Source organism: Protopterus annectens, chromosome 1.part1 (assembly GCF_019279795.1).
Source record: "Protopterus annectens isolate FY-2018-M chromosome 1.part1, PAN1.0, whole genome shotgun sequence".
NCBI classification, from domain to species: domain Eukaryota; kingdom Metazoa; phylum Chordata; order Ceratodontiformes; family Protopteridae; genus Protopterus; species Protopterus annectens.
This window is the reverse complement of record NC_056726.1, coordinates 1,271,789,171-1,271,809,032: the sequence shown is the minus strand read 5'-3', so window position 1 is coordinate 1,271,809,032 and position 19,862 is coordinate 1,271,789,171. Positions and strand designations below refer to the sequence as shown.

General features: G+C 41.8%; 1 protein-coding gene across 1 annotated transcript in view; it reads right to left on the bottom strand.

Annotated features, from left to right (window-relative positions):
• Window positions 1-19,862, bottom strand: part of LOC122809800 (C-Jun-amino-terminal kinase-interacting protein 3-like) — a 1,405,059-nt gene that overhangs the window by 762,697 nt on the left and 622,500 nt on the right. The window contains exon 8 of the mRNA XM_044081538.1: window positions 1,171-1,298. Coding sequence (XP_043937473.1) covers window positions 1,171-1,298 — 128 coding nt within the window. The remainder of the gene's footprint in view (window positions 1-1,170; window positions 1,299-19,862) is intronic.

Sequence of the window (19,862 nt, the reverse complement as noted above, 5' to 3'; positions counted from 1 at the left end):
TGGGAAGATTCTGCCACAACACCCTGAGCCAACAGCTTAAGTCATTGGTTCTCAAGATATATTGATAACGAGGAGAGGCAATTATGTAGAGTCTCAAGCACAAACACCTGGCAGACAGAACTCTGAGTATGATCGTGGGAAGCACCCAAGCAAAAGTGATACTGGTCGTGACAGTCTTTATGGGGGATCTGTCTCTCACACTGACATTTTCCCTTTCTGGATGACATGGGCACAATACCAAACAAGAGTAAAAAAGGAGAGAAGAACCCCCAACTGGGCACTTATCTGAAAAAACAGCTTGGTAACCAGCACAGCAGAAGGATCTTCAGACCGACAGACATTTGTGTCATTCAGACTGGTGGCATAGAAGTTCTAAGTGTTTGCATCCATACATCACCTTTATGCCCTATGACTTGCATGGGGAGCATACATGTGACAGTGCCTATATGAGAAGACGGCTTTGGTATACTAGTCAGACATTGGGCTATCCTTGACAGGAGATCCCTTAGGTGAAGAATACTGCAACAGTGATATGGAAGGACAGCTATCAAATCTGAACTTCTTTCAAACAAACAAACTGTAGAAAAGCACACTATGAGATCATCAGTAACTAGAGTTAACGGCACAGTGGTGCAGCGGTTAGCATTGCTGCCCCACAGCAAGAGGTTCTTGGGTTCGATTCTCAGCTGGAATGCCTTCTGTGCTGAGTCTGCATGTCCTCCCTGTGTTTGTGTGGGTTTGCTCCGGGTGCTCCAGTTTCTTCCCACATTACAAAGACATGCATCTACAGCGTTTCTCCCCGGGCCGCCACTGAAAATTGGCTCATTCCAAATCGAATTTTCCCAGTAAAAAATGTTAAATAAATAAGTAAAATTCACCTTTTAATATCATTTCAAACTGGCCTGCAAATGGTAGTACAATATAAAGCAATGATTTAACACTTTTTGTCAAATATTATTTTCAAAGAAATATTAAACACATATGAAATTAATTAGCAGGCAAATAAGAAGGAAAACACTTGAGTTACATTTTTCCCATAACTCATGCTTCATGCATTATGATAAAAGTCTAGAGGGCTATTTCTCTGTTCTTACAATTAATATTCTAGTCTATTGTCATAGGGCTGCAACACAATTTCAAAATACAGAGACCTGGGTGGAACACACTCACCTTGAAGGTCTGCTCCTTCGTCCACATCCTCTAAATATTCTGGTCCAATATCTGAAAGTTCAGCATAGAGGGAGTCTGTATTTCTTTCAACAAATTCTTCCTGTTCACCATCTGCTCTGCTAGGAGTGCTATATTAAAAAAAATATTTTTCACTTGGCACACATTTTGGAATAAAAGTTGACCAAAAATGATGACTATGCAAAATAGATCATATAGGAAAAAATAATGTGGGCTACCCTGAGAATTAAAATATTGGTTTCCAAAAAACAACAGTTCAGTATAAACCCTGAAAAGGCTAAGTGATCCCTGTTATACAACAGTAAGCAAAAAATTCAATGAACCATTGATGGTAATTTACTAATTTAGAGTCATCCTATTTTCATAAAATGGCACTAGTCAGTTAACTTTCATGTACAAGTTTTCTCTATAATTATCAGAGAGGCAGTATAGTTACAGTTAAAGAAGAAACGTAAGACTTGCATTTGAATCATAAGCCTTTTAGTCAGAATTAATTAAATAAAAAAGTCAAAATCTGGTAATTTGAACCTAACACATTGCAGCGTGGGTCTTCAAGCTTCCTTTTACCCAGACCCCCCCCCCCCACATATTTCTACATATACTTTTTCCAAGCTTGACAACAATGTAGTTATGGGAAGCCTCCCTATTCACACTAGTACACCATCAAGCTGATTTATTGCCTTCTGTCTGACAATGCAAGTACCCTCCAACATTCAGTTGTATCCATTGCCTGCCAAACTGTACAAAAACTACAACACCTAAAAACCACCAGATAACAGAATATTTCTTTACTTGCATGACTACCAAACACCTGTGCTGTACACATACCATGACTGATGAAAACAGCAAATCCAATAAAACAGCACTACATAAAAAGGTAATCAGACATCTGGACTGAATTCATATAAACAGTTTTTTTTGTTTTGTTTTTTTAATTTCTGTTAACTACTATCACTCTTGCAAATGATCAAGCCATTCATTCTCCATTAGTGCAAGGCCCAGTCAGGAAAGACTGCTCTCCAGGCAACCATCAAGGTGTTTCTAGTAATGGCCTAAGTCCCCACATCCTGGTTGTTGATGTGCACGTTTGTGTGAAGGCCTGCTATGCCTTCCTTCAAGGGGGACCTGCATGATCCTTCTACACATTCTCCAGAAGGCTACTGCTTACAGATGTTTGACAAAACCAAGCATGCATCTCCTGCCCATATGCTGTGTACTGTCTTCCCTTCTTTACTGCATCAATCAGCAAACCAGACTGCCCACTGCACATTCCCATCTTCAGTGATCAGCTCCCCTAGCTCCTGGGTCACTGAAATAAGTAGGGTTTTCTGAGCCATAGTCAGTGGTTCATCCTTCTATGTCACTGAACAGACATCTTATGGAATTATGTTAACTATGCACACACTCTGAAGTCTTCATGTAAATGGTGCAGCTGAATAAGACAGTGTATATGTGGTCTATATTCTGCCACATTGCTTCTGACAATGCAAGGCTGTGATGATACAATGCCTTTAGCCAATTACAAGATTCATGTATAAATGTGTCGTAATTTATTACTTGTGTCCACTTGTATTTTTAACTATTTAATCCAAATGTTACATGCATGTTTAACTACATAGCAAGAGAAATTATGCAAAATATAGTGATCTACATTCATCATTAACAAATATAATACTTGTATGTACACAAGCACCACGAGACCAGAATGAATATCAGAAGATGCTAAATGCACTAGGTTACCAAAACGATTGGTGTTTTTAGGATAATATACTATATTGGGTGTATTTTGAGCGAGATCTAGGCGTTTGATAAACTGTATTTCGGAGAAGTCAGATTGATTTGTAAAATATAGGTATTAATGGGGGCAGTTTTGCTGAACGTTTGTACATCTACAAAGGAGTATCAAAACGTTCATCTGCAAGTTCCTTGCTATTCAACACTTCTGCTCATAACATTTGGAATTACTTCATTAAACTAAATGTGCTACAGTATGCAAATGACTCCACTCTTACTTTGCTCCTTGGTCTAGTTTCTCCAAGTCCTTTGGGTTTTTAATACCATGATGGGAATGGACTCCATTCCTAAGTCAAAGTATGATTAAAGTTTGTGAAATTAGTATCATTACATTCTTAGATATTAGCCAAAAGTTTTCTTCGCAGCACTCGTAGTGCACCCAGTAATGACTCCTGCAATTCATATGGAGTTCTATGTATAGCATATATAAAAACAACCAGTTTTTTTTTTTTTTTATGGGACTCATTGCTCGTACTACTGTTGTAACTGTCTGGATATCCCTCGTCCACACTGCACGCATTTCTGCCTACAAATCCTAGTATTTTATAACTCTGTCTCTCTCTGTGCACAAGAGACTGTAATCACTGGGTATAGCAATTTCAATGATAAATGCTACTTTTGTCTTCTTTTCCTGGACTACTATATCTGGTTTTCTCACATCTATTTTTTGGACTGTTGGTAATGGGCGATCCCATGTGATATAAACGTCATCATTCTCTACAACGCATTGTGGGTCATGTTTCCAATGCTTTTCGGCTACTTCAGTATTGTAATGGTTGCAAAATCCCCAATGCAACAGTCTTGCCACATTATTATGCCTTTCAGTATACAGGCCATCTGCCGTTATTATATCACATACAGCAACAAGATGTATGACTGTTTCCAGCTATGTTTTACAGAACCTGCATTTGTCTGTTTCTCCTACATCTCCTCTGGAACTAACTATCTACATCAAACAAAGCTCCTCGTTAGCACTCCAAGAAAAATCTTGATGATTGGATGGGAGATAGGAAATTCTCCCCTGGGATCACCTCTGGGGCTCTGCTCAACAGGGGCACAGGAAAATTATTTTCTTGGGTGGCCAAAGCCAGGGTACCTTTTTGGCTAGGCTTATAGAGGCCCTAGGGCCAATAGCCTAGTACCTACCTATAAACCTATGAACATGTTCAATGGACTTTGTAAACCAACATCTATGTAGTCCAATGCCCTGGGCCAACAATATTAACCTTTCATCTTTCGGTTTAAATTCACCTTACCTTAACCATTCTTGTATCGGATCCTAATCAACACGAGTCTGTTCCTGGAGTTTTCTGTACTTGCAACTATATTTATGCCTTTTCCACATTTCTTGCTTTCTCATTTCATCCTTCTTCATATATTATTTCTTTTATTCTTTTGGCACATTAAGTTGCTGCCTGATTTTTTCTCTAATTCTGATTTGATTTCTGTTTCTGCTTAACATGTTCTCCTCATGTTTTAAAACTTTCACTAAGTTTGGATCTGACGAGGTCAGCAGATATGTATGTTGTCCTATGATTACAGATCTATACATGTAATCTGTTTCGAGGAGGCCAATATGTTCTTCAGAATGGGGAATATATAATCTTGGTATACAGTGACTTTTATATTCCATTTGATAAGTATGACGCATTTTTCTTGTATTCCTGTCCAACTGAACCAATACTTTTATAGTCCAGTCAATCACCCCAGAACTGTAAGTCAGAACTGGAAAAGCCAATTGGTTATAGCTTGGACTTTGTTCCTAGACATCAGGGCTGTTTTCAGTATTAATTTTAGTCTTATAAAAAATTCCTTACTGAGTTTTGTTCACATCTGTTCATGTTTTATTATCAATCCTTCATCAATTTCCAAATATTTATATACTCCCTCCCATTCAAGTTCCTTTAAATCAGATTTCTGTCTCAGACTAATATTTTCTTGGTGCTGCAGCTTTCCTGCTTTAAATGTTGCTTTTGTACATTTATCAAGACCAAGTGACATTCGTATAGCATCTGAGAATATTTTGACCACTTATAGTTGTGCTTTTAGCTCTTCATCTGATGAACTACACCGTTTAGAATCATCCACCAAAAGAAAACGAGAAGTCTTCCCACTTTGTTGTTTTCTGGGAGCTAAACTGTAACCCTGACCTAATCTGTTAAGGAGACATCTTAATGAGTTAAGGGCAAGACAAAAGAACAAAAGTGACAAAGAATCACCCTGGAATATTGCCCTTTGCATTTTATCCCTGGGATAACAATGTATCCTTTATCATGGCTTAGCTACAAAGTGGCTTGCCACTGTTTCATGGTTGGGGTAATGTAATTGATCAATGCAGGGTGTATCTTATACATTTTTAAGCACTCTTTTATCCATGAATGTGGAATACTGTCAAATGCTTTTTTGTAGTCTATCCATACTATACTTAGATTCTTCCCTTCTTTGCAATTCTCCATTATAACTTTAACAACAAATGATCCTTTGTTCCATATGACTCTTTTTTTTACCCTTTTGTTCTAATGCCATGACTGAGTTTTCTTCCAAATGACTATAAACCTTATTATCAATTCCAGTATATAGTTTATACATTGTTGGAAGGCAAGTGGGTGGCCTTTAGGATAACTTGTTGGTTCACTCTTAATGAGGAGTATCATTTTTCCTGTTAACTTCTGTTTGGAATGCACATATAAGTAGTTCTTACTCAGGACCAAATCTTTGTGTAAAGATGTTAATACTTTTAGCCAGAAGTTAGGTACTGCATCTGGACCTGGTGTTTTCCATTTAGGAGCTGTTCTTAATTTTGTTTCATGACCTATATATTGGAACTTATTACTGTTTATTTTACTATCTATTCAGCATCTTACTTATGTTTCACATGGTCTTCATAGATATTTCTCCAAAATGTGTCTATTTTTTCTTTTCGTGATGGTGTTTCTATTCCATTTGCTTTGTTTCCCAGTTCTATATAAAACTTTTTGGGTCATGAATGGATTGCTTTTTTGTACTTTTCCTTTATATTTACCTACATGTCTTCTAAGTATTTCTGCCTGTGCCGATATCTTTAATTCATTATTTACAATAGTGTATAACAGATCCTGGTCTATTCTGCAAATGCACACTGATTTTATCACATCTATCTTTCTAACTATTCTGTTGATCTGTTCCCTCTTCTATACTATTAATTGCTTTATACTTTTCTCTATATGATACTTCCCTTCCATGATGGCATTTGATTTATTCCCTGCCTTTCCTGTGTTTTTGTGGTAAGACTTTATATGTTATTAATTTAGCTGCACAGTAATATATCCTATTTACTTCTGTTATATCACATGAATTTTTGTTAATAGTCTTGATTACTGTGTTTATTTGTTTAATCAGACTTCTAACATCTAAGCCAATCCCAAAGTTAATAAATATTACCCGTGGCAGGCACCATTTTTAAAACTACAACCACCCTTTGAGCACCTTATGCACAGCCCTGCCATAAAACGTACTAAAATGCCTGAACTGGGGCACAGCTAACTGATAGTTTGTGGAAATACAGGGTACCTACCTGAGTCTCCACATTCACTATCGTATGTTCTTTTATCAGTTTACTCTGTTACCTGATTGTTTCCAGCCCCCTCATAAGAGCAACTAACAGGGTCTCTGCCCGCTTTGCTCCCCACCCTGCCCCCAATTGCCTCTCGCCCCCAGTGGTCCTAACTTTATGACACACGCAAACCCCTCCCATCTTTCCAACAGCCAACCACGGCACTAAACCCAACATTACCGCCTCCATCTTCCCACTACTATCACTCCTCCTCAGATAACATGTATAAGCATACCATACCTATGCTCACTGCATGCACTCTCCTTGCATATCTTACATCCTACCAAAACTCCATCATTCCCACAATCAACCACTACCACTGTACTACTACTCACACCACCACTCATGTCTGTCCCACACTCAGCTCCCCTCCCCACCAACTCAAGAACCATCCCTATGCACCCCTCACATATTCTATCAACTATATTACTCAAACAAAAAGCATCCCTACAACTTAACATAGTAATCCTCCCACCATACCTATTACCCACAGAGCACAATCATAAAGTTTCCCTAATAAACAAACACATTCAAAAACTGAGAAAACTAATAACCCCATGCATATCAAAACTAGCCATAAGTGGAGACATCCACTCCAACCCCACTCCTCATAATCAGACTAGAAACCACAACTTCTCCCAAATCACAGCCAATAGAAAGCCAAGTGACTTCCTTCTACTAAGCCTAAATATTAGAAGTATATCCAATACGGTCCATGAACTCCATGCCACCATAGACTTGTACTCCCCAGATATAGTCATCCTGACAGAAACCTGGCTAAAACCTCACATTACCAGTGAGCAAATCCTCCCTACTGGTAATGGCATACTAAGAGTAGACCGGCTAAACAAGAAAGGAGGCAGTGTAGCTATAATATTTAAACAGCATCTAAACATCCAGATCTTAAAATCATCAGCTCCACAAATAGGCAATGAAGAAATAATATATACCAACTTCAAAATAAACCAAAACAAAACCATCAACATAATTGGATGATACTTCCCACCCACCTGGCCAAAACATCCCTCCACTAGAAATCCTCCTCAGCTGGTCTACCCACCATCTCCCCCAAGAAACTATAATTTTAGGTGATTTCAATATTGACTGGCAATCTTGTTCTGGCAACCATCCAACCCATCATCTAAACCTTCATGGCTTCACCCAACTAGTCCAGTCGCCAATCAGGATAAATAAAAACTCCAACAAGCACACTACCCTGGATTGAATACTAGTCAGCAAAAGCCCACAGTCATATATAACAGGCTGCTTATCAGATAGCCTCAGTGATCACTCCTCAACATTCCTACTCAAAAAACACCTATACCAAGCTAAACCTGTCATCTACTAACAAATACGTAAAAAACTAAACTTTAACCCATGCACATTCATCTCATCCCTCAAAGAATGTAACTGGCATCCTCTAAAGTACCTCAGTCTTGATGACACAGTCGAATTTTTTAATACTACCTTCCTGAGCAACCTTAATTACCATGCCCCCATAAGACTTTCCAAAACCAAAGCACAAGCCTCCCCATGGCTATAGAAAACCACTAAGTCAGAAATGAAAAGCAGGGATAAAGCCTGGGAGCACTGGCACAAAACCAAAACCCCCTCAACCAGACAGAAATTCCTAGAACTACGCAATAGAGTCAAAAAGCTAATAAAACAGGACAAATGCCAATACTACCAGCCTGCCCTAGACTCCTCCCAACACAACCCCAAACAATTCTGGTCCTCCATAAACTCCATCCTCCACCCAGGTAAAGTCAGTACCCCTCCTCCTAACATCCCTCACTCTTCCGAAAATATTTCTACCTCATTCAACACACACTTCACACAAACCATACTATCACTAGCTAGACAACACAACCCCCCCTCCAACTCACATCTTCAACTAGTAATCTTCCCACTGTCTTCTCTTTTTCTCCTGTTCTTACCTCCAACATAAAAAAACTCTTAACTAAACTTAAGCCCACCAAATTAGCGGCAGACAACTTCCCAAGTGAATACTTACAAATCGCAGCTGATGCTCTAGCCTACCCAGTATCCATCTTGATTAACAGATCTCTCTCAGAAAGTTACGTTCCCACACTATGGAAAGTATCACATATAATTCCCCTCCACAGAACTAACCAATTACCGCCCCATAGCTATTATCTCTCCACTCTCCAAAATTCTAGAGAGATGCATTCACTCTCAGGTCTCTGACTACCTCCTTACTAACGCACTCCTTTCCAAAACTCAACATGGTTTCCAACCAAGCCATAGCACCACCACTGCCTTAGTCTCCTTTACTAACACTATCCTTCAGCATAAAAACAATGGCTATCTCTCCTCTGCTACTTTCCTAGACCTATCTAAAGCATTTGACATGGTCCCACACAAACAACACATCTCTGTCCTCAATAACCTGTCCTTCGCTCAATCAGTCACCAACTGGTTTCAGAATTACCTGTCTGACTGCCAACAATCCATCGTATGGCAGAATGACATATTTCCCCAACTACCTGTCTCCATGGGGTTTCCCCAAGGATCCATCCTTGGACCCCTACTCTTCTCTATTTTCACCAATAATCTAGCCTCTGCCACCAAACATGGCACACTCATACAATATGCAGATGACTCAACCATCATCTGCTCAGCCCCGTCCCTACCCAAACTGCAAAAAGTCACACAGGAAGCCTTTTCCTCTGTTGAAACTTGCTTATCCGATGCCCAATTAATACTCAACCCAAACAAAACTAAACTACTCATCTTCCAACCCACCAAACATACTCAAAACAACACTCGCTTTAACATCACAGCAAAAGACAACACCACTATACACCCAACAGAACACACCAAATTGCTAGGAGTGGAAATAGACAATAAACTAAAATTTGACATTCACATATCCATGACCATAAAAAAAGTCCACAAAAAACTAAGAGCGTTACATAGAAATAAGCAACTTCTCACCAAAGCAGCAAAGATTTCAGTAGCAAATTCCCACCTTATCTCCACCCTACTTTATGCCTCTCAAATATATACCAACCTAAGGCAATGTGATCTAAACAAGCTAGAGACCTGCTACAACAAAATTGCCAAATTTGCCACAGGGGCATCCTACTGTAGTCACCACAGAATCTCACTTGCTGAACTGGGCTGGCTTGAACTCCCTCACCTCCTTCAATGGTATCAACTCACACTCGCCCACAAACTAGTAAACCATCCACTAAAAGTCTCATCCCTCCAGAATCTACTCCAACCCTATCGCACCACCAGACCACTAAGATCCAGCAACAAAAATCATTTACAGGTCACTAAAGCCAATAACTCTGCTGGAGAAGCACTATTCTCTTGCGCCATAGCCAAATTATGGAACTCCCTCCAACCCACAATTACCTCTGTACCATCATGCACCCACTTCAAAACTTTACTAAAAGCGCACCTAAAAACATGCTGGCTATGCCCTTGAAACTCACCCTCTAATATCACCCACCCCATCCACCCACTACCTTCCTTGATTATAGCAAGCTCAGATGCTAATAAGCCTAACTACTTATTATACAGCAGGAACTTCTTAATGTAACAATTGTTAATGTCGGTTATGTACTTTGCAGGTGATAAAGATTCTAGTTGTCTACTGATGTACTATGTTCTTCATCTGTAACTATGTATGTAATTAATTACTATGTTGATCAAATTGTTAATTGCTATGTAAATCCAATGTAACTGCTGCCTGTATATTTTAACTATGGAGCTTTTCTCCCCGGGCCTCCGCTGAAAATGGACCTACGTCCAGTCGGACACTCCCGGTCAACAAATGTAAATAAATAAATAAAAATAACATTTTGGGTCTTATTGCCATTCTATAATCTGTTTCTTTCATTGATCTTAATACGTCTATCCATCTCTATTAAATCAAGCAACTCTTCCCTTGGATCATTTTCTTCTAAACTGAGGGCACATTCTTTGTTCTCTGTTTCCTGCAGCCATTCTACAGAAAGTTCCAGAACATCTTCCTGTGGCACATTCCCTTTAGCTGCGTCCAGCGTCATCCATTGCTGTTTCATATGGGAGCTCACTAGCTTATCACTTCACAGCATTGACTGCACCAGAGTTGCCACTGTTTCCTGCATCTTCCCTTGCTGTGCAGCTCTAACCAAACTTTTGTTCTGGTTTCCAACTGAAGGATCCATAGTATCTTCATGTGACAAGTAATCAGATGCACCCCATTCACCCATTGCACCTTAATTTGGGGATTCATTGTTCCATCATGCTATGAGGTTACCACACTTGGATTTTCTACACTAAATCATTCACTTCCCAGGTAATCCATAGGTTCAGTTTCTATTTCTTTATGTTCTCTGTTGCTAACCCTCTTTTCTGCTTTCCCCTTTGTTTTATTATTTTTTTGTATTGTGAAATTTTCCATATCCTGATACTTTGCCTGTATTTCTTTTCAAATGTGTACCTTTGCGGTGTGACTGACCTAGTGTTTGTAAAAACTTAAATCAAACTGCATATTGTTTTAATTAGTAGAAAGAGAAGCAAGCCTCTCCATCATTCAAAGGGTGGCATACAGATAAACACTCCTATAAACATCAAACGCTTGTGTGTTACTTAGCAAAATGGGTTATAACTTGAAAGACACACTATCCAATACAAGAAAGCCTAATAAACTAAATGGATATCTGTAAACAGCCTCAACTATTCACCACTGTGATTATATGAGTTCCAAAGTTTCTCTTCAGATCTATAGTCACTTAGTGTCTAAAAGAATTATATTTTTCAAAACTAGAATCAACTTCTAATAAGGGTATAATTTTGTTTACAAGTATCCCTAGTGATCAAAGGTTCATAGGTATTTACAAGACCAATTTCCCAAATGTCCCAGAGCACTGCCTGGTTGCTCAGAGTCACACAGGAGGTATTATGGAGGCTGACAGAAACAAAGCATGGACTTCATTAAATAATTATCAGCAGCTCATAACCTCTGCTGTTTTCCAGACCAGATTATGCAATTTACTATCATATCGTAACCCACAACATGGTATTTTAGTACACTAAAACAGAAACTGTTTCCATGACCTTCTAATGAAAATGAGCCTGGCCCAGAAGAATACTCTGGTTTCCAAAAGAAACATTCAAAGGGTTAAATAAAATTAATAAGGTACCAAAACAGGACACACAGATAGCTCAATTGGACTGGTAGGGAAAACAACAGATAGGTAAAATGTGAATTAAGGAGAACGGTGAGGATAGACTATAAGATGCAGAGCATCTATACCACATATTTTCTTTGCCAAGATAATGATGGTCTGACTCTGCAAACTCAATGCATTATATTTATTGACATTTTTGTTGTGTTAATCAGCACATTCCAGGAGGGTAAGAAACCAGTTACAGTTATGGAAATTCAGAAAAGAAAGCTTCAGACATGTACAGCAATTACAGAACAGACGACCCAAACACATACTGCATTTACAGAAGTTTATTAAAAATACAGTGTGTAAGCCAGTACTGTGGCACAGAGGGATAAAAACCTAACTATAGCCATGCAGCCTGGGTTGAATTTGCAGCTCATGCATCTGAGGCACTGGCAAGGAGGGATGTGTGTGCCCATCTGGGGAGGAGAGCAGTCATCGATGACAGTCCGAAGGGGAGGCATACTCCAAAGAATGGAGTAGCCCTCAGATAATGTGAGAAGAAATGGGGGTTAGGTCATATTAAAAAAATCCCCCAATGATGGTTGACAGCCAAGATACCACATGGTTCCCTTAATATCTTCACCAGCCCCATCCCATATTGGTGAAAGTTCAGAGATGATGATAGAGGCTGGCTGTTCCTGTGAAGTAGATCGGACATGGGGGTATCGGTACCACAGGATGATGCATGAGGGGAGCAAAAACTGCAGCATTGTACAATGATGATTTTAAAAAAATCATGTCACAAGCAAATTAAATTTACATTCGTACCTTGCCACTGTTTTTATTCACAGTTATGCAGAACATAGATATAAAAAATTACACAAGTGCTTGAACAATACTGTAACTTACATATGTAAAATAACTGAAAGTATGTGTAAAATATAAAAAGTTATTAGAAGGGAGACTGTAAAGGAACAAGATCTACTGTACTGAAAAACAATACATCAGATCATTTCAATTCTTAAATGCACTTTATTATCTGAATGCTGCATTCAGTGCAGTCTACTTTTATGGATGTCTTGTAATGAATATCTGAATGCTGCATTCAGTGCAGTCTAGTTTTATCCTGCAGCTCATTTAACTTTTATGGATGTCTTGTAATGACACAGAGCTGAACAACACCTTCCTCTCAGTTTAACTGGCAAAATTATGCTTTGACCCTGCTTTGTCCCTGGTAAAATGGCATTTCAGAGTCCATCAACTAAGCTTAGCACTTCTCTATGAAAATAATCAATTTACTGCAAATGCCATCATCAGAAAGTAAGATACTATGGTGGTTTCCAAACCTTGTGTGAAACGCTTCACATCTTTTGCACCTATTTATATATTTAAGTAAATTTGATAATGAAAACAGTGTACTGATCCTTGTGGACCAATTTTAGTCTCAGCCCAAGAGTACAAAAACATCAATGAACAAGAAGAAAACATAGCAGTAAAGTACACAAGAATACCAGAGTAACAAACCGAGACATGCAAACATTAGCCTGTCAGGGCATAAGCCCAAAGAGACCCTGTAACTGGCATGTGGGAATCAAGACGTAAAAGCATGGTCTTTCACAGTTAACCAAACCCTCAACCCTAATGGCTATATGGGAATGAATGAGCCAACTGGGTGACCAGGGAGGAGAGACAATGGTCGGCAGAAAAACAGAAGAATGAAAAAAAAAAAAAGGATGCACATACTGTAAAAAAATACTTATTTATATCTGCCTATATATATGTGCGTGTGTGTGTGTGTGTGTGTGTGTGTGTGTGTGTGTGTGTGTGTGTGTGTGTGTGTGTGTGTGTGTGTGTGTGTGTGTGCATAAGTAAATTGACATAGACATATCAAATCTCCATTGTTACATGTTTAGCTTCCATTTTGAAATGTTTCCATTATGTACATTTATTTTTTTACTTTTAAAGTTTGCTACATCTTTTTAGAAAAAATATTGATTATAACCAAGTTGCACTTGCACTGCAACCATGATTTGTGTTGTGTTTACTGGATATTTTCTTTCCAGGTCTCTCTTAAAAAGGGGCATCACTGTCTCAGTCAACAAAAGCAATCAACAACTAATAAATAAATAAATACTTGTAACAAGTTCTAAGAATATCACTGTGCAAACCAGCTTTTACAGTTTCTTGCTAACTCCTTCAGTCTTTTTCACAGATTGTTCCAATGAACCTTTAGCCAAATTATTTGCTTCTACACACAAGAATACATTTCAATGCTATCTGCCACTTTTTGTCCTTTCTACTTCACTTTCAACCTTATTCAAAGTAAATGCAGGAAGTGTTTTAAACTGCCATGGCACAGCAGTCTTTTTCTACATTTACATTATTTTACATCGCTAGTAATACAAAATCCCGTTAACAACCCCCCCCCCCCCACTTCCTGACTGTTCTTCCTTACAACCCACTCCTATCTGTATTATTTGCAATATCTTCCTTTTCAACCATGGCAATCCCATTCCAGGGTTGAGAAGGGGTAGGTCAGAACTTTAAGGAATGGACAAAAAACTCAATGGATGCTAGCAAAGACATGGACAAATGTGATCCTAAAGGATACAGAAAGAAAGCTATAGTTTTATTATGTTAACATATGATATTTGATTATATTCTGAGCTAGATAGCTGAAAACCAATGTATATAAGGCTTATGCAATAAGTTTGAACACACACAGCCTAGGATTGCACATGCAGTTAAATAAGGCATGTGGCCTTCACTTTCTCCCAACACTGGTCATACAATAAGGGTTTTCAACGAATCAGTTATGAAGCCTTTTACCTCACTCTGATGAGGAATATAGTAAGAAATTTCAACAACATATTGCTAAGGATTTACATATGGTATTAGAAGAAAACAATTCTGATGCCATGCAACAAGGGTGGAATGAGCAGTCGTCAGGGCAACGAGGGAAGCAAGCTTCTTTAACAAGGAGATGGGCTTTTGTAGCAGTTGAAGGATCAAGCCCGAGATGCTTACATTTCCAAAGGCAAAGAGGGTAATTTTCATTCTAGTAGTCTGGATGGACCTGCAGAGTAATATACCTTTCAGTCTGTTAGTAAGAATCCCACCAGAGGTAAACTGGTTTCCAGCAGTTAAAAAAGGCTCAATACAGTCTTGGATAATTTCTGAAAACAAGACATTTATGTTAACTTCAACAGTAGAAAAAAAGAAGTTATGTACTCACCATAACGTTCCATCTGAGTAGGTACTTCATTTGTCTGCAACCTGTGGGTATCGGATCCGACTTCGGATCCGAGCCGGCAGCTTACCAAGCTCCAAGATCCGAGCTCCTAGCTCCTCCCCTACCCACAATCCCCTGCTACCAACCACATTACCTCAGATCGTTTTTTTTTTTTGCCTTACCAACCTGTAAATATGAAAAATCAACTGCAAAGGTGATCAGAAAATTACGAAAGGTTCGGGGGATGGCGGGGGGGGGGGGGGTTGGTTGCAGACAAATGAAGTACCTACTCAGATGGAACATTATGGTGAGTACATAACTTCTTTATCTGAAGTAGTTACTTCATTTGCTCTGCAACCTGTGGGACAGAGTCCCCAGCTACTTATAAAAACCTGGGTGGTCCTTACGGAAGGATATTCCGAAGCACCGCGGAGCCAAAAGAAGCCCTACTTCTCGAAATCACATCTAATTTATAATGAGAAATGAACGTATGAGAAGAGGACCAAGTAGCCGCTGAACATATGTCGTCCACTGGAACCCTAGACCAGAAGGCTGTTGAAGTGGCTACAGATCTTGTAGAATGAGCACGGATATTAACAGGGGCTGGTTTGCCAGACGATATATACCCCTGAATAATACACTGACAAAACCAATTTGCCACAGTAACTTTGGAAATGGCTTTACCCATGGATGATTTCGCATACGAGACAAATAACTGGTCCGACTTGTGAAACTCTCTAGTCCTATGCAAGTAAAAACGCAGCTGTCTGTGTACATCCAATTTGTGTAATGTGTATTCTCCCTTGTTCTGAAATGTGGGAAAAAACACTGGTAAATTTATTGATTGATTTATATTTGCTTCTGAAGCAACCTTAGGCAAGAAAGACGGGTTAGTCCTGAGAGACACTCTATCTTTGTGAAAGATAAGGTAAGGAGGCTTCATACACAAGGCTTGTAATTCTGAAACCCTTTTGGCTGAAGTAATGGCCACTAAGAAGGCTGTTTTCCATGACAAGAACTTCAACGGAATTGAGGCCGCAGGTTCGAAATGTGGACTTGTTAAGGCTTGCAAGACTAGAGTGAGGTCCCATGGGGGAACCACAGACTTTATTGGTGGATTTAAAAGGAAGATGCCTTGTAAGAAGGTTTTGCACAACTTTGTAGATGCTAAGGAACCTATGCCATCACCCACATGAAAATGGGAGATGGCCGCCAATTGTACCTTAACCGTAGACGCGCTTGCTCCTTGATGAAAGATTAATGAGAGGAAGTCTAGGATGGTCGGGATAGGGACAGTAAATGGGTCCAGGCCCTTATCTTCGGCCCAAATGGAAAAACGTTTCCACTTACTGTTGTAAAGTTTTCTGGTAGATGGCTTATGAGCAGCAACCAGAATGGCCTTAACGGGAGATGAGATACCGGGAGTCCTAGCCATTAATGGAACTGGATCAGCCAAGCCGCAAGCTTGAGGCTGACCAGGTTGGGTGTTGGGCAATACACGGGATGAGAAATCAGTTCTGGACTGGGATCCAGAATCCATGGAGGAGCCACACTGTGAGACCGCAGAAAGGGGAACCAGATCTGCCGAGGCCAGAATGGGGCTATGAGGATAACTCTGCTCCCCAACCGACAGGCTTTCTGAATGAACTTCATCATGAGAGGAAGGGGAGGATAAGCATAAAGGAGCCCGGGAGGCCAAGCATGGACCAGAGCGTCTCTGGGGGGAATTATTGTGAAGTACTCGCTGCATTTTGTGTTTAAAGGAGAAGCAAAAAGATTGCAGCAAGGCTGACCCCATTTGTGGAACATCTGTTTCGCAACAGATGGATTCAGAGACCACTCGTACGGAGTGAGGAGCACCCGACTTAGCTTGTCCGCTAATATATTGGATCGTCCCGGGATGTGCGTTGCTACCAGAAAGCGGTTGGTGGAGATCACCCATTCCCAAACTCTCATGGCCTCTTGACACAGGGGGTAAGATCTGGTTCCTCCCTGTTTGTTTATGTACCAGACTACAGACATGTTGCCTGTCTGGATTGCAATAGTCCCCAGGGGAAGAAGGTCATGGAGAGCTTGCAACATCAAAAGCACCGCCCTCATCTCTAGGACATTGATATTCAATGCTGTCTCTAGGGGAGTCCACGTGCCTTGAACGGATCTGCCTGAACAATGCCCCCCACCTGAGGCGAGAAGCGTCCGTGGTCAACGTGGCTTCGACCAGGGGGATCACAAAGGGCCTCCCTTCTCTGAGTTCCCGTGCATGTAACCACCAAAGAAGGGAGTCCCTAAAAACTCTGCTCAGCGGTATGGGCGTGTTCAACGGGTGGAGCAAGAGGGACCATTGGACTTGAAGGGTCCATTGCAATATCCACATTCGCAGGCGGGCATGGAGGGAAAGACCGATCGCGGCTGCCATAGACCCTAGTGCCCTCAGAACTAACTCCGCTGGAGGAGAAGGATTCCGTAGAAGGGCTAACACCTGATAAGACAAGTTGTTCAGTCTGACTGATGTTAGGGTAGCTCGAGAGATTCGAGTATCCAACCTGGCCCCTATGAATTCCAGGGCTTGAGTGGGGCACAGGCAGGATTTCTGCAGGTTTACTGAAATGCCTAGGTTGTGGGCTAGAGTCAGTGCGTAATCTCTCGCTAATGAGAGCTGATGCCTGTTGGTCACGGTAAGGAGCCAGTCGTCTAGGTACGGGAAGACCTGAATGCCCTGAAGTCTCAGGTGGGCAGCAACCACCGCCATGTCTTTGGTGAACACTCTGGGGGCTGAAGTGAGGCTGAATGGAAGAACTCTGAATTGATAATGACTGGCTCCGAGCCGGAAGCAGAGAAACCTCCTGGATCGTCTGTCCATTAAAATGTGGTAGTACGCATCCTTGAGGTCTATGGAGCACATCCAGTCATTCTCCCACAGAAGGGGGAGGATAGATTAAAGAGTGACCATCCGGAACTTTTCCTTGGGTATAAACAGGTTCAGAGCGGAAAGGTCTAAGATGGGTCTGAGGTCCCTCTTTGGCACCAAAAAGAACCTTGAGTAATAACCCAATCCGGACTGATCTGGGGGGACGGGCTGGATGGCTCTTTTTTTTTAGCAGCTTTAAAATTTCTAAAGCCGCCGCCTCTCTCTGATTGGATGGTACATCGGGGAGGTGTCTGGTTTTGGGGGGAAGATTTAGGAAAGGAATGAAGTAACCTCTGGAAATGATACGGAGCACCCATCGATCCATTGTAAGGGACTCCCAGTTTGACAGGTGCTCCGTCAACCGCCCCCCGACTGCCTCCAGAGAGGGACAGTCGGGCAAGCCCTCAGGGCTGTTGCGCGGGTCTGTCCGAGAAAGGTTCTCTAGACCCGAAATTACGCGGCCCCCCTCTGCCTCTGGGCCGGCGTCCACCTTGTCCTCCTCTGCCTCTAGAGGATGAGTGGTCCGCAGCTGGATGGGATTGCTGAGACTTGCAGAACCACAGCTTCTTTTGTCCCCTCTGATTCCTGGAGAAGGATCTTTGGGGACTAGAGAAGCGGACTCCGACGGCAGACAGCGTCTTCCCGTCCTTTTCGCTTTGGACCAGCGTATCGCGAATGGTCTTGCCGAAAAAAGCAGAACTGTCAAAGGGGGTGTTCACGAAGGATGCCTTGAAGGGATCCGCGAAGTCGCAAAGACGGAGCCAGGTGTGACGTCGTAAGACGACCCCTGCTCCGCTGGCTCTAGCGGCTCCCTCCGAAGCATGAGAGAGGAGCCGCATAGACGTATTGGAGATGGATTTCAGAGTGGCCATTCGTGTCGTAAACACATTCCTGTCTCCAACCGACATGGACTCTGGGGGGGCTGAAGCGTATTCATTGATCAAGTCTCGCTGTAGCCTGATGGTATGTGCCATATAGTTCAGTGCCCTTATAGAAAAGGTCGCTGAAGCAAACATCTGCTTCCCAATCCGGTCCAATGCTCGAGATTCTTTATCTGGTGGGTGGACCAGAGAACTCTCCTGAACGAGTTCTTTCTTGGTGGCCGCCACCACCAACATGGCATCAACAGGGGATCCTTTGGCCCACGGTTGCCTACCTGTGGGGGGGCTCAGTATTTTGTTGGGATGCCTAGGTATTGGTTCCACGGTGTCGGGCTCCTTCCACGTCCTGGTGGTAATTAAGTCCACCAGGGGGTCGGCCGGAGGGGACACCCAAGAAGTAGATGGGCCTGCCTCAAACGCCTCCAGGAACACGGATTCATCAAGGGAAGGTTTTTGGGCAGACCACCCCCCTCTAATACGCAACATTTCCATGATGTCTCCAAAGGAGACATCTTCAGGGGGTGACCTTGGGGAACTCTCCCTATCATCTAAGTCCGTGTCAGTGGTAACGGACTCGGGGGAGTCCAGGTGCCTCCTTTTACACCGATGTTTCCGAGGAACCTCCTCGGTGGGGCTATCCGAAGAGGGCTCGTCCACGAGTTGTTGTTCCTCAACAGGAACTAGCTGGAGAGCTTGGGCAGGCTGTCCCGATGGTCGGATGATGGAAGACAGACCCTCATGCAGTGGGGGTATGGGTGGATCCACAACCCGAACCGGGGATCTGGAGTATCTCGACAGTACCCTCTCCACTACCTCAAAAGCCGAAGGAGATTCACCCTCGCCAGCCTCTGAGAGCAATCTCCTCAGCTCCGAGGAAGGGATCGGGGTCGGAGCCGAAGCAGTCGGCGCCGAGAAAGAGGAGCACTCCGAACCCAACAGCTCCGAAGATACAACAACTCCCTCGGATCCAATGCTCAGCCCTCGGCCCCTAGAGCTTGGATCCAACAAGCTCGAGGGCATAGTCGGCGTCGAAGAGACCAGCGCTATTGGCGCCAACAATTCCCTGGGTCCAAATGGGCACGGATCCGATGACTCCGAGATCCGAAAACGAGTCGGAGAAGGAGTGATCAGGGCA